The sequence below is a fragment of the Mobula hypostoma genome, chromosome 11 (assembly GCF_963921235.1).
Source record: "Mobula hypostoma chromosome 11, sMobHyp1.1, whole genome shotgun sequence".
In the NCBI taxonomy this organism is placed as follows: domain Eukaryota; kingdom Metazoa; phylum Chordata; class Chondrichthyes; order Myliobatiformes; family Myliobatidae; genus Mobula; species Mobula hypostoma.
In genome coordinates, this window is record NC_086107.1 from 35,184,659 (window position 1) to 35,209,044 (window position 24,386).

Below are 24,386 nucleotides of genomic sequence, written 5' to 3' on the forward strand. Positions count from 1 at the left end.
TTGACCTGCTGAATGCTTCCATTATTTTCCAAAATTGACAAGGAACTGTGCCATTTTGCTAACTTGACAAAGATGAGGCCTCTAAAAGTTTTTTCATGATTGCACATAGGAAGATACTTTCAGATGTTCCATACGCAGCGGCCACCCAATGTCAAAATCAGTTCCCCTTTTATTTAGTGTAAATATTACTTAACTCTAGATAATGCTACTCTTGTAATTGAAGGAATGTGAAGGTTTAGTCATAGTTGTTCCTCAGCTGGCTGTTGCATGAAAGAGTACATACATTTGAAGAAAGTTGTGGCTTTTTGAATTTTAAGGAAATGAACAGAATCACGAAGAAGCAGTTCTTATTCCATTACTTACTAATGCCACCGTTCATGCAGCTTCGCTTGTGGATAGCGATATTTTGTTGCACCAGTTCCACTCCGTTATAGCCACAAAGCCAATTGACCAGAAGTATATCTAGGTTTTAAAATTCATGAAACTTTTCCCCCTTCATATTAAAGTTGTTTGATGCAAAGCATCAACACCATATTTCCGGATAGCTATTTTCTCCCTTGTTATTTTGTTATATTCTGCAAAATCCTCTTTTGAACATAGTTTGGCAATAGTTTCCCAGCTCAAAAGCCAAAAATTCAAACGTGTGTATTCATGATGGACTGTGGGTGATAACTTAATACCTTGTGTTGAGTCATATTACTGAGCTTTTCCCTCTTTTGAAGCACATTAATTCTGCATTAGCTATAGGTGGAGATGTGCATAAAGATGTTGTAAAGCAAGAATTTAAAAAAGCATCACCTAGGGTTATAATGCAAGCTCTTGTATCTGCTGTGGGGGGAACAATAATTTGATTTGTTGATTCTTCACGTCTATAATTTAGAGTTGAGATGTGTAAGGCAGTCATTGTCTGATATTATAAACAAAAACAGCAATAATGCATGTGCCTTATTTGCTACAGTTGATAGTGTCTCACATCCTCCAATGTCAGTAACACCTGAACTGTTATGTAATAACCTTGCGTTCTGTTTTACTGACAAAATTCAGAAGATTGGACGTGCAGTTAGTGTCCCTGCATCAGGTCAGAAGTCAGTGTCATTCTTCCACTCATTCAGAACTAATTCAGTTAAAATGACACAATTCAAACCTATTGACAATAAAACTTGTGCTACACCTGAAATCCTCCTCCTGTTCCCTTGACATTTTGCCAACAACCTCTGTTAAGAATGTTTTTAATTGTGTGGCGCCAGACATTCTGCAAGTAGTAGTTCTTCTCTTCTATTGGGTTGCTTCCCAAAAACCCTGCAGGGGTTCTATAGAGGTAGTTATTAAGCCTCTTTTAAAAAAGAACAACTTAGATTCCTCAGTAATTAATAACTACAGGCCTATATCAAACTTACTATGTTTAAGTAAAATAACTGAAAAGGTTGCTTATCAGCAACTTAATAGCTTTTTGGCACTAAGCAACGGTATGGATGTTTTCCATTCTGGATTTCGACAACGCTATAGCGCTGAGACTGTTCTGCTTAGAGTTTTAAATAACATCCACTTAAACCATGATGATGGTAAAATTACAGTTTTGGTTTTACTGGATCTCAGTGCTGCTTTTGACACAGTTGTCCGTGACATATTGCTGGACAGACTGGAAACTGTGTGGGACTTTCCAGTACAGTCCTAAGGTGGGTTAAATCATATTTACAAGACATGGACTGTTTTGTATTATTGATTGCTGCATATCTGACCAAACAAAAAGTGATATGCAGTGTGCCTCAAAGGGTCTGTACTAGGGTCTCTTCTGTTTAACATGTACATGCTCCCTCAGAATCAGGTTTATTATCACCGACATGTGACGTGAAATTTGTTAGATCATGCTATGTAACAAAATATCTTACCTTAATTATGTGGATGATGCTCCGATTTACATAAGTGTCATCAAATGTCTATAGTCCCATATAATCACTAAAAAACTGTATTGAACAAATCACTGATTGGATGAGCCAAAATTTCCTTGTTAGGCAAAGGGAAAACTGAAATAATTGGTTTTGGTGTCAAAAAAGGGCAATTAAAAGTCAGTGCTCAGTTGGACTACTTGTCGTCACAGACCACAAACCAACCTAGGCCTCTGACTTAAATTGTAGCTGCCACATTAGGACAATTACAAAGTCGGCCTAGTACCACCTTACAAATATAGTGAGAGTTAAAGGGCGTATGTTTCAGCAAGATCCAGAAAAACTCAACCATGCATTTATTTTTAGGAGGCTTGACTACTATAACGGCGTTTTCACAGGTCTCTGTAAAAAAAAATCCCTCAGACAATTGCAGCTCATTCAGAACATTGCTGCCAGAGTCCTCACTGAGACGAAGAAAGTAGAACACATCACTCCAGTTCTCAGATCGCCACACTGGCTTCCTGTCCATCAGAGGATTGACTTTAAAATATTACTCCTGGTTATAAAGTATTGAGTGGTCTGGGGCCAAAATACATCTCTGATCTCTTGCTGCATTATGAACCTTCCTGAGCTCTCAGGTCACTTGTGGTGGGTCTGCTTACCGTCCCCAGGGTCAAAACTAAACACGGTGAAGCAGCTTTTAGTGACTATGCTCCACGTATCTGGAATAACCTTCCAGAGGATCTGAAGTCTGCCCCAACTTTAAACTGTTTTAAATCAAGGCTTAAAACTTTTCTTTTTACTGTAGCTTTTAATTAGAATCTCCTGCACTGTAACTTCTACAAACCCGTTTTATTTTTCATATCTATTTTTTGTGTGTTTTTTTTTCTCTTGTATATTGTCTGAAATTTGATATTTGATTCTTATATCTTGTTCTATGTAAAGCACTTTATATTGCCTTGCATTTGAAAAGTGCTATACAAATTTACTTGCTTGCTTTTAAACCTGTTGACTTCTAGGAAATTAATTGCCACATCTCACAACTCGGATCTAAATTTTAGATCAAGTTTTTTTGTTAATATCTTCTTGCTAGTCAAGGGTCGCAGGGATCACTTGATCAGGGATTCTTGGGCTTGTTTTATCCATCATACTTCATCTGATATTTCCAGACACTTCTGGCTACTTGCTAGCTCCAATTCATAGTCATGATTCTGCCTTCATTAGCTGGATTAAAAATTAAAATATCGATTGCTCTTTCAAACTATTACTCCAAGCTCCAGTTTTTTCTCACACAATTCCTTCAACGTGTCAGAATTTAAAATAGTGCATTTCTAACTCCATGTTGAATTTCTATAAGAGCTTCAATGGCCATTATGGTATTGAATTGAAGACAGTGACAGTCTTGGTTTAATGTGGTCTTCTGGTTCATGTGTTCAATTCCATCACCCTCTGTCCTGTATGCCTAATCGCATTTTCAGTATTTTGTTGGCTTGCCATCGGAAATTGTGTGCTACAATTGAATTTCCTGTCTGAACACCTCTTGTTCTGTGAGCTTTTCTTTTTCTACCTCCTCAAAACATTCTTCCCCCTGGCTTAAAATCTTTTCACATGTCTTGTTAAGATAGTTAGGTGCTTTTAGTTAAGCTTGGAATAATCTCAAAAGATGTAAATTGTTGATTTGATCTCTATGAAAGAGCTGCTATAATTTAGATTTTGATTTGTATCACTATAATAACTTATTTTAACTGGGGATCTGAAGTGTGTGTTTTGCCACCAGTACAATATTGATAAACTACAGGTCCACAATCCCTTATCCAAAATCTTGGGGCCAGTTGCATTTCGGAATTCAGAATTTTTCGGATTTCAGACCCCCGCCCGATACCAAAAACACATATGCTGAAGTCCCTTATTTAACCTGTCTCAGTACGGTGGACTTTAGGACCTGGCAGCGCACCAAACCTACGCACATCCTCCCGTATACTTCAAATCACCTCTAGATTACTTATAATGCCTAATACAATGTAAATGCTATGTAAATAGTTATACTGTATTGTTTAAGGAATAATGACAAGAAAAAAATTTATTTCCAACAAAAACATTTAATAAAACGTAAAAATATACAGCTTAAATGAACCGAATCAAACATATGTTAAGTAACTTATTGGAATAAATGTAGAACGACACTGTCACTGTCACTATAAAACTTCAGTAACTTGTCTTTCTGTTTATTTAAATTGTATACAGTGGTAGTTCCAACATTATTTTCTTCAGTAAGATGCTTCACAGACACACCACGATCAAGCTTCTGCAATAACATAACTTTCTGTGTTATTGATAATGATAGATGTTTCCTTCTCTTTTTCTCATTGTTACCCAGAGGGGTATCTGCAGCTCTTTTTGACATTTTCACGGTGAAATTAAACACAAAGTCAACAGTGAACACAAAATATTAGCGAACAGTAAATGCACGTGTAACCAGTACGAGCGCTGAGCCACAACTGACATCTGGCGGCCTCTACTAGTGCTGCCACGTCACACCTGAGTGACGTCAGCTGTTGGCGAAAAAAGCTTTGTTTTCAGAGCTTTATGGATTTCAGAATTTCGGATAAAGGAATGTGCACCTGTCGTTCTTATTTGCAATGTTTTCACAACCCAGGTGTGGAAACAGTGGAATATTTAGGGCCTCATTTGCTTCTACTCAACTTTAAATTTGAACCATTGGTGAAATGAAGCTGAGGGAGAAATTCTGTAGTAAGTCAAACATTGATTTATTGATTTTAGAAGTACCTAAAGACTTGAGCACTAAACTGAAGGGACTTCAGAAATTAAATGGAGTTTGTAAGCTGCTGTTTCTCATGATTTGGCTAAAAATTAATGTAACTGTAATTTATGTGAGTTGAAATGGTGGTTAATTAGGGGATCCTTCTGGAAGCTCACTGCCTGCTGTTAAAACAGAGCCCTCAACATTTTGCAGATTCTGATTTAACCAAAGTGTTCTTTTTTCCCCAGCCTTGTCTCTGTTCCAGATCTCACTAAAGTCTGTAGGCCTTAATTTTGATGATTCTAAAGTCTTGGATAAAGAGCTCCTGTTAAAGTTATACTGCTGACATTCATAATTGCATTGTTTTTTATTTGGCTACTGTTCAATTTGATTGGTCTGCAGACATCAGGAGAACTATGATATGAGCAGGCTGGTCAAACCTGTTTGAAAAACCTATTTAATTGCTTGTTAACAGACTATGTCACAGTGATGGATGAAGGGTTTTAAAAAGTGAATGTAGTTTCGCCCAAGTTAAAGTTTAATTTTGTTAGTAATTTATGAAGAAGCTTTTACACTGTGCTGTGTCAAGTTGAATCACGTAATTAATTATAAATGAATTGTAGGCTTTCATTTGATTTCTGAAGTTTTTCTAAAGAAGAAAAAACTTGAAAGCTCATGTTAGCTTGTTTAAAATTTAACCGTGTGTCCTTTGCTCTTCTCCTCCCACTGTTAGCTGTTTCCTGTTCTGAAATGAGGGACAGTTAATCGGCAAATACAGCTATTGTCTAGCTTAATATGTTTGGGATTTTCGCCTCAGAAAAGGTACTTGTATTGTTGCACATCCTTACAGTCGATTTGGGGAAGATTTTACAGAACCATCATTGTTATTATCACTCTAGTGTCATGAGAATCCTTGTTGTAAATGGATCGGCCATGATGAAATGAAGGAGTAGACTCGATGGGCCATATGGCCTAATTTTTGTTCCTATATCTGGTGGTCTCAAATAGTCCAAGTCTTGGGAAATATGCAAAAAGCAGTTCTAGCACTGCTTTCTAGTAGACTACGAGTTTTTGTGCCAAGTTTGGGATAGTAATCTTCAAACGCCCTTTTTCCTCAGTTGTCCCGTTGAAGTAATAGAGTTTATTGAAGGCATTGGTGAATTTAATCACCAATGCCTCCCTTTTCTGGGATGTGACAGCATGGTATGGTAAATGGTCCACATTTTCCAGCATTACTGCCAAAATGATACTGTAGAGTAGGGACATTAGTGGAAGTTTCACAGATCTTGAGTGCGAGGCCTGTCCTCTCATGCTTCAGTGACGATGAGAATCATACAGTGTGGCGAGAGGTCCTTCTGACTTGCTGAGCCTATGCTAACCACCAATGACCTATTTGCACTAATCCTATACATATCTGAATTTATTTTCCCCTCTATGATGGTGACAATTTACACCAGCCAATTAATTTAACAACCTGTGAATCCTTAAACCATTACACTTATGGTGACAGAATGAAGAAGCTGTTACAATGCTCCAGGACATACCAGGACAATTTTCCCTTGTGCCATTGGCTTCTCACTTTCAGTTTGAAAATAACAAATGTACTTAATTTCTGTCAGAACCTTTAAAGTTTCCGTAAATACATACTTCAATTTTCCAAACACTAAGTTAAGAAAGGATATTTATCAATCATTTCAAGAGCTGCAGACATAACACAATGTCTAATGCCCCTTAAGATTTCACTTTTTTTAACCTCCTTTCTAAATAATATGGTCATTGTGTCCCTGCTTTGCAGCTTTTGTGTAGATTTTGGTCTGCAGGAAGTGCTTTTTCTGATCTTCCATACACTTGTGCAGCAGGCAGTTTGTGCACAGCAAGGTATAGAAACATAGAAAACCTACAGCACAATGCAGGCCCTTCGGCCCACAAAGCTGTGCTGAATATGCCCTTACCTTAGAAATTACCTAGGGTTACCCATAGCCCTCTATTTTTCTGGGCTCCATATACCTGCCCAGGAGTGCCTTAAAAGACGCTGTCGTATCCACCTCAATCACCATTGCCGGCAGCCCATTCCATATACTCACCATTCTCTGAGTTAAAAAAAAAAGTACACCTGATATCTCCTCCGTACCTACTTCCAAGCACCTTAAAACTGCCCTCTCGTGCTAGCCATTTCAGCCCTGGGAAAAAGCCTCTGACTATCCACATGATCAAAGCCTCTCATCATCTTATACATCTCTATCAGGTCACCTCTCATCCTCCGTTGCTCCAAGGAAAAAAGGCCAAGTTCACTCAATCTATTCTCATAAGGCATGCTCCTCAATCCAGGCAACATCCTTGTAAATCTCCTCTGCACCCTTTCTATGGTTTCCACATCCTTCCTAAAGTGAGGCGACCAGATCTGAGCACAGTACTCCAAGTGGGGTCTGACCCAGGGTCCTATCTAGCTGCAACATTACCTTTCGGCTCCTAAACTTAATCCCACGATTGATGAAGGCCAGGTATGCTTTCTTAACTGCAGAGTCAGGTCTCACACAGTGTTCAGAAACATGACTGATGTGCTATCTTAATATCAAGATACTGGGAGAACATCCCCATCATGCACTTAATTAAAATGTGTTTGGGATTATTTTTTAATTCCCCCAAGAAGTCAGAGATGGTTTTTGATCCAGATCTTGCCCAAAGAGCAACACCGGACAATGTGACACATATTAACAGTGAGTTCTAGTTTCAAACGATTGTATTGATCCCTGAATTGGTTAGACACCACAATGTTTCAAATGTACACAGAGACAATGCTGATACTATTCTATTTAAGAGAGATTGATCTGCGAATTTAAAAAAACATACTGTAGGCTATGTATTTTGGAATTTTACAGTAGCAAAGTTCTGAAGCTCATGGAAGGATCTTGTTATTAATATTTGGCAGAGTAATACTGGTTATATATCCATGATACTGTTTTCTGCTCTCTGAAGCTGTTACTGAGGTTTTACCAGTGCTTTGCCAAATAAGGGCCATTTTTATATTGCCAACTTTCACGAGAGATTCTTGTGTTCTAGGATCCTTCTATGGTTAAAGTATGTTTTCTTAAGTGCATGATCTCTACAACTGTATTTTGAAGCCTTTTTAGGTCTTGCAGAGTATTAGAAACTTGTTGCTATTTGGAAATACAAAGTTCCTTCCATTCATCCTTTGCTTTTACTTTCGCTAAGCAGTGCCAAACATTCTAGTTCTTCCCGGGCATAACTTGAAAATATAGTAGGGCAAGAATTCAGTACTTTGGAAGTGTTGGAAACGATTTGTTTTATGTAATTGTAAAGATAAAAAGTTTTGAGTAGTCAGTTTATCTAAATCTAGGGAAGTTTTATTTCCTTCAATCTGTATTTCCAATATTATTCAACATGACTCTGAATGAAGGCCCATTATTTACTGAAAATAGGGTTTACATCCCTGCATATTATTTATGTCTAGCAAACATTGCTGTTGGAGTATTGTTACCAGAAATATTAATACTGAGGTCAAAGGTCATCTGAAAGGAAAAACCTGTACCTTCCACTTAAAACAAAATCTGATTGAAATGTGAAGGTACTTCTTGAAAGTTATCTCCTTCTGCAACACAGCAGGTGGCCATCAAGTATATAAAGTAATTCTTGCTTTGTGCAATCACTGAAACCTCTGCATACAACATATTCAAAACAATTAAATCCAATAGTTAATGTGTATGTTCAGGTTGATGCATACAATGTAATCCGTCATCATTTTGCATTTATTTTTGAATAAAACTCAAAACTAATGAATTGTTAAATTCTGAGAGGCAATTGTATCTATGCTTAATTTTTAGTTAAAAGCTGTCAGATTATGGATGCTAACAGCACACACAAAATGCTGGAGGAACTCAGCAGGCCAAGCAGCATCTATGGGGGGAGAAAAGTACAGTCGACATTTTGGGCCAAGACTCTTCATCGTCGACTGTATTCTTTCCATAGATGCTGACTGGCCTGCTGAGTTCTACCAATATTTTCTGTGTTGCTTGGAGTTCCAGCATCTACAGATTTTCTCTTGTTTGAGATTATAGATTTTTTTTCTTGCCTGTTGAAGGAAATCTTAAGATGAAGTTTACTTAAGACCTAGCCTGAAATTTAGAAATGCCTGTGCTGTCTTCCATTGGTGTAGCACACATGAATGCTCTGATGAAAAGCAAACATAGAGTGAAAGGGCACAGCTAACATCATTGTGAGAAATGGAGTAGCTGGGTGAAGATCAAAGGGCAAATTTGAGAGAGAAGCTCAGAGATATATTAACAACCATAAAGGCTGGTAAGAAGAGGAAACTGGATGAAGGAAGTATTGTGAGCTGTAGTTTCAAGAAAGAAAATTATGAAATCTATATCTGGAGAGGATGTGCTGAATTTCAGTTTAACAGGAGAGTTAGGTTGCATTTGATGACTGACTGCATACCAGCTGCATATAAGATTGAAACCAGAGATGACCTGTCTCCCTCTCGCTTTGCCATTCCCCTGTGCTCTCCTTTGCTTTCATTTGTTCCCCAAATGCCAAACTGTCTCCATGGACCCCTGTTCTTTTTTACTCTCTTCATTATCCAGGGTATCTGCGTTTTGATATGATATTCGGGTCTGAACTTGTTGTTAGCCTGTGGCTAAATATTTTCCTGCTACAATTGCAAGCTACTGCATGCAAAGGTGCCATTGAATGGGGAAGGGCTGGCAAAGGAATGCGGAGGGGAATCAGCACAATTATTTTTCATGTGAAATTTGAGATTCTTGTTATCTGTAATAAGTTCTGACTGAAATGATTCAACGTGACTGATATTACTTGGTAATTTGTTGCCTTAGGTGTTTATAAAGGTATTTAAGTAAATTTTTTTGAATGTGTTAAATTTCTGGTTTTCTCTATCTTAGAACCACCCCTACCTTTCCCTGCTAAAACAAATCAAAACTTGTGAAAGGAGAAATTCTCATTTCAACTGAACACAACCTCAGCATTCTCACAATTTAGCTGATGGTGTTAGTGTCATAAGTTTTGGTTCGAAATTGAAATGTATAGATTTATTCCTGAAGAATCTGCTTTATTGTCACAATGACATTGCAAAAATGTTACCAACATTACTGTATCCTTGGGGTACTTAACCCCAGATGTTTGCAACCATCCAAAGAGGAAACTAACATCTAACTTCTGTTTACTGAATTTACATAGTATTTGAGCAATTATACTGTGAAGGAAACAAGCTGTTCATTTTCTCTTGATAGTCTTTTTATTCAATGCCAATAAAAGGAAGCTCCAGATGCTAGAAATCTGAAATAACTTGACTATGTTCTTTTCAGAACTGTCAAGCATCAACTGATGAAAGAGAGAGAACTATTGAGAAAGATCTTTTGTCAGAACTGGGAAAAACAAGTCAGTTTTAACTTGCTGAGAGAGTGGGGTAAGAACTCAATAGGAGCAGGGATGACCCATGGGACCCATCATGGCTGATGTAATCATTAGCTGGGCCCTACCTATCTGCCCTTTCCTCCCCATAAACTCTTAATTCCCTTACTGAACAAAAATCTATCTACGTGTTTATATATTTATATGTCCTTGGGCAGAGAAATCACAGATCCACTACTCTCTTGGGGGGAGAAAAACAGATTGTGAGGTGATGTCCCCTTGTTCTAGTCTCATCTGTCAGTGAAGCCAACATTTCTGTCTCTATCTTATCAATCCCTCTTACAGCTTTATATTTTTCTACAAGATCCACTCTCATTCTTCTGATTTCCAGTGAGTTGTTTCAGGCAGCTCAGCACTCCTCATGACAAACTCCCTCATAGAATCATATAGCACTACAGTACAGAAACAGCCCTTCAGCCCATCTAGTTTGAGAGGGTGGGGTCTTTGATTATGCTGGCTGCTTTACTGAGGCAGCAAGGGGTACTTACAGAGTCCATGGAAGCTAGCATTTTTAGCTGTGATGTCTGCATAGTCGGACCCAGGACAACTTCTAGAATTTGAAGCGCTCTACTTCAGCACTGTTGATGTAAACAGGCACATGTGCACCAGCCCCTGCCCACCGCTCCCCTTCCTGAAGTTGATGACCTGCTCTTTTGTTTAGGTGACATAGAGGGAAAGGTTGTTGTCACGGCACTCTCTCTACCTTCCTCCTGTACTCCAACCCACTATCGTGGTAACATTTGAAAACACGTGTAGATGGAGTTGGAGTAGAATTTGGCTATGCAGTCACGAGTGTACGGGGGGAGGAGAATAACGGTACTGAGGACATAACTCTGAAAAGCACCAGCACCAGTATTATCACAGCGGACAAGGTTCTACTTGTCCTGACTGGTTGCCATCTTTTTGTTAGAAAGTTGAGGCTCTAGTTGTAGAGGAGGTGTTGACTGCCAGGTTCGGTGTTGAGTTTGCTTGTTTCACACAAGTTTTAGCTGGAACTATTGCACCCTCCGTTTGTATGTGAAATTCAATTAACCTAACCTGGTTCCAGTGTTATATCCTTCAATATTCTTGTTCACTGCATTTGTTTTGCTTTCCCATATGATATGGGTGTACTTAAGACAAGAGATAGACAGGTTCTTGATTAGCCAGGGCATTAAAGGGTATGGGGTGAAAGCAGGGGAGTGGGGATGACTGGAAGAATTGGATCAGCCCATGATTGAATGGTGGAGCAGGGTCGATGGGCCAAATGGCCTACTTCTGCTCCTATATCTTATGGTCTTATGATTAATGTTTTAAAACTATTTGCCACTTGTAATACATTATAATTGTAAGCTTAGATTGGTCTTGGGGCTCTAAGATTGTTTATGTGTACTATGCATTCTCCTGATGGAACTGAATTATATTTTCAGTCCACCTTGTTTTCCAGCATTATCTTCACGTGGCTTCAGATTTTTGGGCTTGATGTTGATTTACCATTAAATTGAGAATATCTTTGTGTTCGGTGGCAATAATCCATGTCTAGAGTTAAATGCTACTCTTAACCCTTTTTAAGTTTTTTCTGGCTTAGCAAGAATAATTGTATGCTTTTTAGCACTTTAGACTTCTGTTTGGGATGAACAGAAGTGGCCAAGCCTTGGATGGTTAGCCTCCCTTTTTGTCACAGGTTATAGATGGCAGGAGTGTTGCAGAGCTACTGCATTCATAAATATTATTGTCCTTTTTTCATAGAATATAACAGACATAAATCCAGTTTGATTCCCCTCATGTCAAAGTTACATAGTTTGTTCACACTGCCTTAAACTTTGAACTTTACTGAGCAGTCTCCCATCTTATCATGAGGAAAATAGATGCTTTTCAATTGTGGACTATAAATGTAACAAAGTAAATTTACAAGGTAGACTTTAATTTAGCCTACGGGAAGTAATTGTGTTTCAGAACCTATTGACTGAGGAACAAGTTTTAAGATTTATTAACAATGTAAACTATGTTCAAGATCAAAAATAATTATGACCGGAACAAACCTGTTATATAACAGGAAAAAGTTATTGCCTTAATGTTGCTGGTAGTGTTTTGTAGATTTAGCAATGCTGATCTTTCTCAATTTCTGTTATTTTTTAATGAAATCTGAATGATTCACATGTCAGTCATCAATGAGTTGCTTTGAGACGCAGTAATGTTTAAAGGTAGTCACAGCAGCTAATTCTTGCACAGCAAGACTCAATAACAGCAAATGTAGAAATGGCAAGTTAAGCTGTTACCAGTGTTAGCAGAATCCAAATATAGTGCATAATACCAGAGGTTCCCAAACAAATATTCCAGGGCCTTGATTCCTATCACTAATGTTTCAGTACTTCCATGAATGCTGGTTTGTACAGTTTTTTTTACCTTGGAACTTGAATACATAATCTAACATTAAGGTCAATGTTTCTGAACAAGGTAAAAATAAAGGAGATTGGTTGCTGATCACAATTTTTAAATATTTTTAGAGTCTTCAAAATTAACTCTGTACATAGTAAATATAATCTTCCCTTAACTTCATTAAGTTAGTTTTCATTGATGCTTGGAGCAGTGAAGCAAAGAAAGTGGAGAGCAAATTCCTGTTGTATGAAGCTTGTGACTAGAAAGTTCAGGGTCACTGTGCCTGCATAGAATTAATGGATAACCTTTCTCTTCATAACAGGCAATATTATTGGTATGATGAAAGGGGAAAGAAAATCAAATGCACAGCCCCACAATATGTGGACTTTGTAATGACTTCTGTACAAAAGTTTGTGACAGATGAAGATATCTTCCCAACAAAATATGGTACGTTATGTAGTTTGTTTTTCCCTACATGTTTTTGTTGGTATTTTGATTTAAAAGCAAATGGTCCTGATGAAAAGTCATCTATCTGAAATGTCAGCTCAATTTCACTCTCCACAGACGTTGACCAAGTAATGCTGCTTGTATTATTTATACCTGCTGAATAGATATGTCTCAACATCTATTTTGTATGTCAAGAAAGATGGTTATGTCTTAATTCAGACATTGATCTGCGTGTAAAGAGTGGTCTTGATTGGCGTGGCATTGTTGAAACTCAGAATAAAAGTCAGCTTTATTAATCACCGACGTATGTCTTGAAATTAGTTGTTTTAGTCACATTCATAGTCAAACTTTATTGATCCCGGGGGAAATTGGTTTTCGTTACAGTTGTACCATAAATAATTAAATAGTAATAAAATCATAAATAGTTAAATAGTAATATGTAAATTATGCCAGTAAATTATGAAATAAGTCCAGGACCAGCCTATTGGCTCAGTGTGTCTGACCCTCCAAGGGAGGAGTTGTGGCATCTGTACAATAAAAGAACAACAAAGTATCATTTCATCGACCATTCAGAATCAGAATTACTTGCTTTGCCCGAACACTTGTTTAAGCACACTCTTGGAAGACTGAGCTATGCAATTCTGGGTTTAAAAACAACCTATTTAGCTCCAAGTTACTAACCTCAGAATTAGCTTCCTCGTAGAATGAGAAGATTGGATGAGAATGCAGCTGCCATGGTAAGTAAGTTTGCAGACAGCACCAAAACTGGTGGTATAGTTGAAAGTGAGGTAGGTTATCTAAGGGTCATAAACACAAAATAATCTGCAGATGCTGGGGTCAAAGCAACACGCTGGAGGAACTCAGCAGGTCGGGCAGCATCAGTGGAAGAGATCGGTCGATGTTTCGGGCTGGAACCCTTCGTCAGGACTGTAGAGGGAAGGGGCAGAGGCCTCATAAAGAAGGTGGGGGGAGGGTGGGAAGGAGAAGGCTGGTAGGTTCCAGGTGAAAAACCAGTAAGGGGAAAGATCAAGGGGTGGGGGGGGGGGAGTAGGGAGGTGATAGGCAGGAAAGGTGAAGAAGGAATAGGGGAAAGCACAATGGGTAGTAGAAGGAGGCGGGACCATGAGGGAGGTGATAGGTAGCTGGGGGAGGGGCAGAGTGAAACTGGGATGGGGGAAGGGAGGGGGAGGGAATTACTGGAAGTTGGAGAATTCAATGTTCATGCCACGGGGCTGGAGACTACCCAGACAGTATATGAGGTGTTGCTCCTCCTTCATCATGGCAGTAGAGGAGGCCATGTATGGACATATCCGAATGAGAATGTGAAGCAGAGTTGAAGTGGGTGGCAACAGGGAGATCCTGTCTGTTGTGGCGGACGGAGTGGAGGTGCTCGACGAAGCAGTCCCCCAATCTGCGTCGGGTTTCACTGATATAGAGGAGGCCGCACCGGGAGCACTGGATGTGATAGATGACCCCCAGCAGACTCACAAGTGAAGTGTTGCCTCACCTGGAAGGACTGTTTGGGGCCCTGAATGGTGGTGAGAGAGGAGGTGTAGGGACAGGTGTAGCACTTACGCTTGCAGGGAAAAGTGCCGGGTGGGAGATCCGTGGGGAGGGACATGTGGACCAGGGAGTTGCGGAGGGAACGATCCCTGCGGAAAGCGGAGAGGGGTAAAGAGGGAAAGATGTGCTCTGTGGTGGGGTCCTGTTGAAAGTGGCGGAAGTTGCGGAGGATAATGTGCTGGATCCAGAGGCTAGTTGGGTGGTAGGTGAGGACAAGGGGAACTCTGTCCCTGTTGTGGTGGCGGGAGGATGGGGTGAGGGCCGAAGTGCGGGAAATGGAGGAGATGTGGGTGAGGGCATCATTGATGATGGCAGAAGGGAAACCACAATCCTTAAAGAAAGAGGACATTTGAGATATCCTGGAACGGAAAGCCTCATCCTGGGAGCAGATGCGGTGGAGACAGAGGAACTGGGAATAGGGAATAACATTTTTGCATGTGGCAGGGTGGGAAGAGGTATAGTCAGGGTAGTTATGATAGTCAGTGGACAGTCTGTCTCCAGAGATGGAGACCGAGAGATCGAGAAAGGGGAGAGAAGTGTCCGAGATGGACCAAGTGAATTTGAGGGCTGGGTGGTCCTGTTCCAGGGGTAAGTAAGAGGAGGTGTCAGAGAGCTGCCGTTTGGCCTCGGTGAGGTAGCAGTCCATCCGCTAGACTACTACGGCACCACCTTTGTGCATTTGATGGTGAGGTTGGAATTAGTGCGGAGAGAGTGGAGGGTAGTTGTAGTAGTCTGGTGGATGGATCTCTACCTCACTGAGGCCAAACGGCAGCTCTCTGACACCTCCTCTTACTTACCCCTGGAACAGGACCCCACCAAAAAACATCAAACCATTGTCTCCCGTACCATCACTGCCCCTACCAACTCCGGAGCCCTTCCATCCTCAGCCACAAAACTCAATTAATTCCCACACCCCACACTGCTTGGTTTTACCTCCTCCCAAAGATCCGCAAGCCTGACTGTCCTGGTAGACCCACAATTTCTGCCTGCTCCTGCCCCACCGAACTTGTATCTGCCTACCTGGACTTCATTTTGTCACCCATAGTTCAGTCCCTCCCCACCTACATCTGGGATACATCTCATGCCCTCCTCCTCTTCAATAACTTCCAGTTCCCCAGTCCTGACCGTTTCATTTTCACTATGGATGTCCAACACTTATACACTTCCATTCCCCATCAAGAAGGCCTCAAAGCCCTCCGCTACCTTCTGGACAATAGACCTCACCAGTTTCCCACCACCACCACCCTCCTCCGGTTGGCGGAACTGGTACTCACCCTTAATAACTTCTCTTCTGGCTCTTCCCACTTTCTTCAAACCAAGGGTGTAGCTATGGGCACTCGCATGGGCCCCAGTTATGCCTGCCTCTTCGTTAGTTATGTGGAACAGTCTATGCTCCAAACCTATACTGGTACTGCTCCCCAACTTTTCCTTCGCTACATTGATGACTACATTGGTGCTGCTTCCTGCACCCATGCTGAGCTCGTCAATTTCATTGACTTTGCTTCTAACTTCTACCCAGCCCTCAAATTCACTTGGTCCATCTCGGACACTTCTCCCCCCTTTCTCGACCTCTCAGTCTCTATCTCTGGAGACAGACTATCTACTGACATCTTCTACAAGCCCACTGACTCTCATAACTACCCCAACTATACCTCTTCCCACCCTGCCATATGCAAAAATGCTATTCCCTTTTCCCAGTTCTTCCATCTCCACTGCATCTGCACCCAGGATGAGTCTTTCCGTTCCAGGACATCTCAAATGTCCTCTTTCTTTAAGGATTGTGCTTTCCCTTCTGTCGTCATCAGTGATGCCCTCACCCACATCTCCTCCATTTCCCGCACTTCGGTCCTCACCTACCACCCCATCAGCTTCCGGATCCAGTACATTATCATCCGCAACTTCTGCCACCTTCAACAGGACCCCACCACTAAGCACATCTTTCCCTCTCTACCCCTCTCCACTTTGCGAAGGGATCGTTCCCTGCAAGCGTAAGTGCTACACCTGTCCCAACACCTCCTCTGTCACCACCATTCAGGGCCCCAAACAGTCCTTCCAGGTGAGGCAACACTTCACTTGTGAGTCTGTTGGGGTCATCTATCGCATCCGGTGCTCCCGGTGCGGCCTCCTCTACATCGGTGAGACACGACGCAGATTGGGGACTGCTTTGTCGAGCACCTCCGCTCCGTCCGCCACAACAGACAAGATCTCCCGGTTGCCACCCACTTCAACTCTGCTTCACATTCCCATTCGGATATGTCCATACATGGCCTCCTCTAACTGCCATGATGAAGGAGGAGCAACACCTCATATACCGTCTGGGTAGTCTCCAGCCCCTTGGCACGAACATTGAATTCTCCAACTTCCGGTAATTCCGTCCCCCTCCCTTCCCCCATCCCAGTTTCACTCTGCCCCCTCCTCCAGCTGCCTATCACCTCCCTTATGGTTCCACCTCCTTCTACTACCCATTGTGCTTTCCCCTATTCCTTCTTCACCTTTCCTGCCTATCACCTCCCTGCTTCCCCTCCCTCACCCCTTGATCTTTCCCCTTACTGGTTTTTCACCTGGAACCTACCAGCCTTCTCCTTCCCACCCTCCCCCCACCTTCTTTATAGGGCCCCTGCCCCCTCCCTCCCTCTTCAGTCCTGATGAAGGGTCTCAGCCCAAAATGTTGACTGTTCGTTTCCACGGATGCTGCCCGACCTGCTGAGTTCATCCAGAGTGTTGTGCGTGTTGCTTTATCTAAATGTCAACTGGAAAAATGGAATTTAACTTCTACAAGTGCAAAGAACTTTTGGTTAATTAAAACAGGGCAGGATTTACACAGTAAATCACAGGGCCCTGGAGCGTACTGTAGAAAAGAGCAGAGCTAGGTTTATAAGTAAATAGTGCCCTGAAACTGGTGACGCAGGTAGATGGGGTGGTGAAGATTGATGCATAACCTCATCAGATAGGGCAATGAATACAAGAGTTACAATATTATGTTACAGCTGTACATGATACTGATAAGACCACACTTGGAGTATTGCATGCAGTTTGGGTCACGTAGTTAATAAGGAAGGGTGTTATTTGAAGACATTCAGACAAGTATATGGATAGGAAAGGTTTACAAGGCTATGGGCCAGATGCAGGCAAATGAGAGTAGCTGAGGTACACGACTTGCATGAGGAACTGAAGTGCAATTGCAAAGCAGGCACCGCAGCAGCTATATATTTTTAAAGAGTTTGACGAGTATTAGTATGTCGCCAAAGACACTCGCAGATTTCTACAGATACACTGTGGAGATCTAATGGTCTTGGTGAATTTCTTTCTCCAAGGCATTTGCTGCCAGCTAATGGAGGGGTTGGGGGTCAGGAGAGGAGGGGGACGATGAAACCTTGATAACATGATCACAGAGTGTGGAGAGCAAGGATCTGAATAAGAGAACCAAAAAGTCAAGGAGGAGCTAGTAAAGTTAAGAAGGGGCAGTATTGTAATTGAATTAGAATTGTTTTTGTTTGATTTGGAGTTGACTAAAGCGGGAAGGAATGTTCTGGGAAATTTTTGATTACTGAATGAAATTGGCATGAGGAAAATTTTTAATGTAGCAATAAGTTGACATTGGAGGAACATTTAGTTGTGGCTTTCAGAAGGAAGTTGAATCAATATTTTCAAGTTGTAAAAAAAAATTGTAGTTTTAGAGAAAGAGATGAGATGATTTGCTCTGGCAGACAGCTAGTTTATGTGCAGAGGTTGAAGCTAAATTCGAGTCTCCAGTATTGTATGATTTTTATGAATCAAACCTTTGAAGTGAGAAAGCTTGGAAGGTTGGGGACTTGACCGAGCACCTCAGGCAATGTTCATCTCTGGGAATGTACAGGTCAAGTTTGATTTGCATCTGGGGATTAAACTGGTAAATCAAGATTTGTTGTCAAGCATTTGGTCAGATTGTGGCTGACTAACCAGTATGGTTTTGATCTTGATAAATCTGGATAATTTTTACTGACCCATAAATGCAATTAATAAAACAGCAGTAATGTGAGATGGAAGTGGTGTGGAAGAGATGGTGTTAAATGATAAAATTAAGCCTAGCAATGTATGTGTAGAGAAAGATAAAACTGAGTGATAGAGAGAAATTTGAGGGATTAGAATCAGGCAAGGATTAGAGTTTAATTATACTACAGGTGTCTGTGGTGGCTTGAGATCAAGTATTGTGAGTACTTGTTATAACTTGGAATAGAATTGGGAGAAGGCAGTGTTACAGGGAGTGTGGGCTAGTTGATTTCATTGAAAGGTAAGGCAATATAGAACACTATGGTTATTGTTATATTTATAGTCTCGATAATGCATTAGGCAAGAAATCAGTTTTAAGTTCCTGGGTGTCAACATCTTTGAAGATCTATCCTGGGCCCAACACATTGATGTGATTACAAAGAAGACATGGCACTTCATTAGGACTTTGAGGAGTATTGGTATGTCACCATATACACCCGCAAATTTCTACAGATGTACCATGGAGAGAGTTCTAACTGGTTGCATCACTGTCTGGTGTAGAGGGGCCATTGCACAGGATTAGAAAAAGTTTCAGAAAGTTACAAACACAGCTAGCTCCATCATGAGCACTAGCCACCCCAGCATCCAGGACACCTTCAAAAGGAGATTCCTCAAAAAGATGGCATCCATCATTAAGGACCCCCATCACCCAAGACATGCCCTTTTCTCACTTTTTCCCATCAAGGAGGATGTACATGGGTCTGAAGGTATACTCAATGTTTCAGGAATGGTTTCTTCCCCTTTATCGTCAAGTTTCCAAATGGACAACGAGCCCATGGACAATACCCCATTTTGTTTTCCTCTCTTTGCACTACTTATTTAATTTATAGTGTTTATGATTGTTTTGCAATATATTGTTGCCGCAAAACAACAAATTTCATGACCTATGCCAGTATTAAACCTGATTCAGATGTTGAAGAGGAGTGGAAAGAGGGTTAAATACCTTGTATAAAGAATCTTCTTAAACTGTTTCCTTGATCCAAAATAAGTGAAAGGTGCACAATCCATAATTAATGTCACTGCTGTTTCTTGAAGTTCTATTGTGCCAGGTTTATCAAACGTGATTGGATTGCCTTATCACTCCTTTTATTTTATTTTCCTTCCTCACTACCATATGGCAAGACTTAATTTTGTGTGGCATATTTTAGAAGCTAATCCCAAAAATATTTGGTCAGCCTTGTGATTTTCAGCGACACGAGTAATTAGGGCATGAGATATTTTTTTTAACGCCAGTTGCAATCATTCCTTTCAACAAAGAATGCATTATAAAAAGGTTTTGTTTCATTAATTTTCATGACACTATTGCAGAACAAGGAAAACAGGTTGATTGATACTTGGTCGAATTAATTGGCAGATCACTGAAGACTAAATGATACAAATATTTTTGGCAACTTCATGTGAGTTTTGTTGATCCAATATGGCAGTGGTCCCCAACATCTGCGAGGAAACGATATGAGTCAGCTGCACCTTTCCTCATTCCCTGTCGCACACTGTTGAACTTGAAAATAACGTACCAAATCATACCAAATAACACATAAAACCTAAAATAACACTAACATATAGTAAAAGCAGGAATGATATGATAAATACACATCCTATATAAAGTAGAAATAATGTATCTACAGTGTAGTTTTACTTAACAGAATTGGGTAGATTAAGCCAAAACCGATTTGTAGAAAAACAATCGGCACATACACGCATGCACACGTCATGCATGCGCACACAGGTGCCCAAGCAAGGCTTCATGGTCATGGTAGTCTTTCTTGGGGTAAACACAAGTGTCCTGTATTTAACTGCTACTTTTGTCCCTTATCTGGGAGTGAGAAAGTTGGCAACCCTACTTGAACACACCGCCCCCCCCCCCCCCCCCACATCAGCCGGTCCACAAGAATATTGTCAGTATTAAACCGGTCCGTGGTGCAAAAAAGGTTGGGGACCCCTGCAATATGAGCATAAGGAGAGAGATTGGGGTGCTGAACATCAATTGAAGTTGAAAAGGTAGGTATAAGTTTGGTACTGTGTACTGGTGTTTCTCCCTCTATTGGCAGGTAATCTTAATCAGTAAAAATGAAGTGTGAGAAACAGGTCAATTATCTTTATCTTTTTTTAAACCTAAAAGAATCACATTTTCAATTAGATTTTGAACCAAATATATGTTTACATTTTGTGTTCAATTTAGTTCTTGTATTTCAGAAGCAACAGCATACACATTTTGTGTAAGTGGCAATACAACCATTGGTTGTAGAATATATTTCTGCACTGTAAGGAGAAAATAAATATCCTATCTAATGTATTTTTAATTCTGGAATTTGATAATTTGATTGGTGCCATATTTGACTCCCAAAAGAGCTTTGGGAATGCACAATCCTGTACCGAAATGACTATTTCTAACTATTTAAATTATTCTTGGTGAAGTGCATAGCAGGTTATTTATGAATACAACTTAAATTTTGTGCATAAAAATTTACATTAGATTAAACCTATACTATAGGTTAATAAATTCACCTTTGCTAATTTTATTAATTGTTATATCTTGGATTTTGGTCAGTGAGCATCTGCAGTATTTGTCATATGATTCAGCAAAAATATGTTTCCTGTGCTTGAAAGTGATGGAATGTAAAGTTTAGGATCTCTAAAGGTTTTTGAATTTGTTTGTTGTGCTTATCAGGAAGATCGAATTCCAAGAAAAGGACTGGGATTTGTTAGAGTAATTAGTGAGCTTCCTCTCCTATCTGCTCTGACTGCTTTCTTTTGATTAACAAGTCACAGACAGGAAAACAAAACACTTGGTGAAAGCACGAAAGAGAGTTAGAGCAACAACAAATTGGCTTTGCCAAACATCTGTCCCTATCCATCATATATCATTAAAAGCCACTTCACCACTGGAAGAATGGTGACAACTGTGGTTGATTTTCTTCATTCTTGTACCACCATGGGCAGTTATAGTACTTGCACTTTCATGCAGGGATTGGCTCATTTAGTACAGTACTTAATAAGTATTTATTGGTTAAATTAAGGAAGTTTAGATATGTTCTTTGTGTTTGCTTCACTTTTTTTTCTGTTTCTGAGGAAGTCTAGTTTAAATATACTATTTTTAAACTTGTGTTGTTCTTTCTAATTGCAGGCAAAGAATTTCCAAATTCCTTTGAGTCTTTAGTAAAAAAGATCTGCAGATATCTTTTTCATGTACTGACTCACATCTACTGGGCTCATTTCAAGGAAACTGTTGCATTGGACCTGCATGGACATTTAAACGCACTGTATATGCATTTCATGTTATTTATAAGGGAGTTCAATTTGGTAGATCCCAAGGAAACTGTTGTCATGGATGACCTGACTGAAATCCTTTACAGCCACGCAGCATCACAGAACCACGTCAAGGAAAGATGAGCCACGACAAAGGAAAGACATTCAATCATGAAGACTGTGGGACCTAACTGTGCAGGATTAAGTGTGGAATTTAATTTCACACTCTAAATGCGGTGTTTACTTCTAGGAAAGAACCACGTTTGACATGGGAAGATGTTGTGCAGAATGGTGGTACTGCCATTTTTAATATATTATGATATGTTATTAAAAAAAATGACTTTTAACTTTGAAGTGGCATGCTGGCAAACATGCTGTTTACTGCTTCTCCCCTACCGAGTAGGAATGAAATGGAATAGATGAGTCTTGGTTTTAACCCAGGAATACAGAGGTTTAAATTTGTATGGTCATAATCTTGGAATACTGGAGCTATCATGCTGCTCTGGCAACCAGTCAAGTACCTCTTCATTATTCGACTTGGACCAGTTATACACAACAGGATTTTTTTTTATTTATCACATTCTATCTGCAAGCTCCATAATTGTATTTTTAAAAAAAAACAAACTGCAGCTTATAACAATATTTTTGGCTTGCATTCAAATCTGTGGGAAGATTCTTTATCTCCCTTGTTAAGCAGTTCTATAATCAGTTAATCGCGCAGACTAGCCTCAGTTTTAGAGAAGTAGTCAAAGCCAGTGCTGCTGGGAAGCAAAATAGCATGCAAGTTATGTACTGCAGTCAGGCCTGATTCAGTAGCATATGGGGGCCTTTCTCTGGCACATTTTAATGTTCAGCTCTTGTTGCTTCTCATCCTTGTACATCTGAGAAATGTTCCTGATCAGGTAGCAAGAAGAAAGTCAAGCTGATGTTCCATTTAAAGATGGTCACTTCAGAGTGTGTACACACTTTTTGTAAATATTGTTTAAGGTTGGTGTGTTGTACATGAATGCAAGTAGCAACTTTGGTTTGTCCATCTGTTCAATACTGATTTATGGTTATGTTCAGTTTCTGTTTTGCATCTTCTAAGTTTAGCCAAGTAGCTCCCCCTCATGTTTGATAGGAATACAGATAGGGGAAATTGGGGATCAATAGACAGATTTCCAAGCTCAGTTGCCTCATTTTTAGTTTTAAACTGAAGGGCAATACACAATATTTCACTTTAGTTATCATTTTATTATAAATGTAGGGTTTCGGTTTGCTGTTTTTTTTGTGTTCGAACTGTTGCACTTGAACCTTGTAGTTAACCATGGTTTCCAGGTGTTTACAAGTTTATTTTGTTTTTGGCTTCATTAATATAAAATTATAAATAAAAAAGAGATTCAAAACAAAAGCTTGCCTGCTTCATGGTGAATGTTATGGAAATTAATTTATTTGGGAAGTTATTCACTGAATTCTAAGTCCTGGGTTGCTGAGCGATGACTTGCCTCATGTACCAAAATGTAAATCCTGAAGTGATTTTGTGAAGTAAGCATTATTGTGAAAGTAATCCTTCTGTATAACTTATCTTTAAGTTGGATAGGATGTTGCTTCTACAACAATGATTAAGATTTTACTGTTTAGTTTATCTTTGGGTATATCAAGGCATGTGTTATGCAGGCCCATTTCTTCCACCAGCACTGAACATAAAACCATTTATGGAGAGATATTTATTTTATTTTTTTTTTTACTTGGCCAAAGAAGTGTTTGTGAATTGGTGTAGGAGTGAAATGTAGCTTTGGTAAGTTTATGTAAGAATCTGGCCTAGTTTGGTTTGGAACACTTGTTTACCAATGGAATTTAATTATAATTTGTACAATTATGCCACCTTAAATTCTAAAGTCAAACTAATTAATTCCATAGTCGAGCTACATGGTAGCATGGCAGTTAGCACAATGCTTTACCGAACCAGCTGTAAGATCGGGGTTCAATTCCAGCTGGTGTCTGTAAGGAGTTAGTACATTCTCCCTGTGACCACATGGTTTTTCTCCAGGTGCTCCAGTTTCCTCCTGTGTTCCAAAAATGGATTTGTTATTATTGGTGAGTTGTGAGCTTGCTATATCGGCGTCGGCAATGGGCTAATATTTGTGGGTTGCCAGCATAATCCTCACGGATATGATGTAATGCAAATAACACATTTCACTGTATATGTTTTAATTATACATGTGACAAATAAAGCTGTATTTTTTTCTGAATTGAATTCCTGAAGTTAAACAACCTCATGTACCACAATTTTAATAATAACGAGCTTGAGCTTCATAACTTGAGTGTCAGCTGAGCTGCTTAATAGTTCATTGTGAAAAGACTGAGAAACAGTGACCAAGGGAGAAGATGGAAATTAAATGTAATGGCTGCAGAGACCTGTCTTACTTTACACAGAATCACACTCTCCTCTTTAATGGTTTTTAGCATAGCAGGACAGCATGACACATCGATCTCTACTTTTTATACAGCAAGTTTCCTAAGCTTGTGTACTTTAAAGATTTGCAGGTAATTTGTTCTTCAGGTAAGTTAATTACTATTCTTACACTCAAAAAAAATTGCTGACTGTTGACAATCGTCCTTGCTGGCACTTCATCCAGAGATGTTTTGGAGATTGATGTTGTCTACTA

At 39.8% G+C, this 24,386-nt stretch overlaps 1 protein-coding gene across 6 annotated transcripts in view; it reads left to right on the top strand.

The window, feature by feature from the left end:
* Positions 1-23,219, top strand: part of LOC134353648 (MOB kinase activator 2-like) — a 199,503-nt gene extending 176,284 nt beyond the window's left edge. For 3 of the 6 annotated variants that reach the window (XM_063061814.1, XM_063061813.1, XM_063061816.1), the window contains 2 exons: positions 12,776-12,900; positions 21,617-23,217. In XM_063061814.1, the coding sequence (XP_062917884.1) occupies positions 12,776-12,900; positions 21,617-21,882 (391 nt within the window). In that variant the 3' untranslated portion in view covers positions 21,883-23,217. Of the gene's footprint in view, positions 1-12,775; positions 12,901-21,616 lie in introns of all 6 variants that reach the window. The other 3 variants (XM_063061815.1, XM_063061812.1, XM_063061811.1) reach the window with 2 other exon arrangements.
* Positions 23,220-24,386: the final 1,167 nt, after the last annotated feature.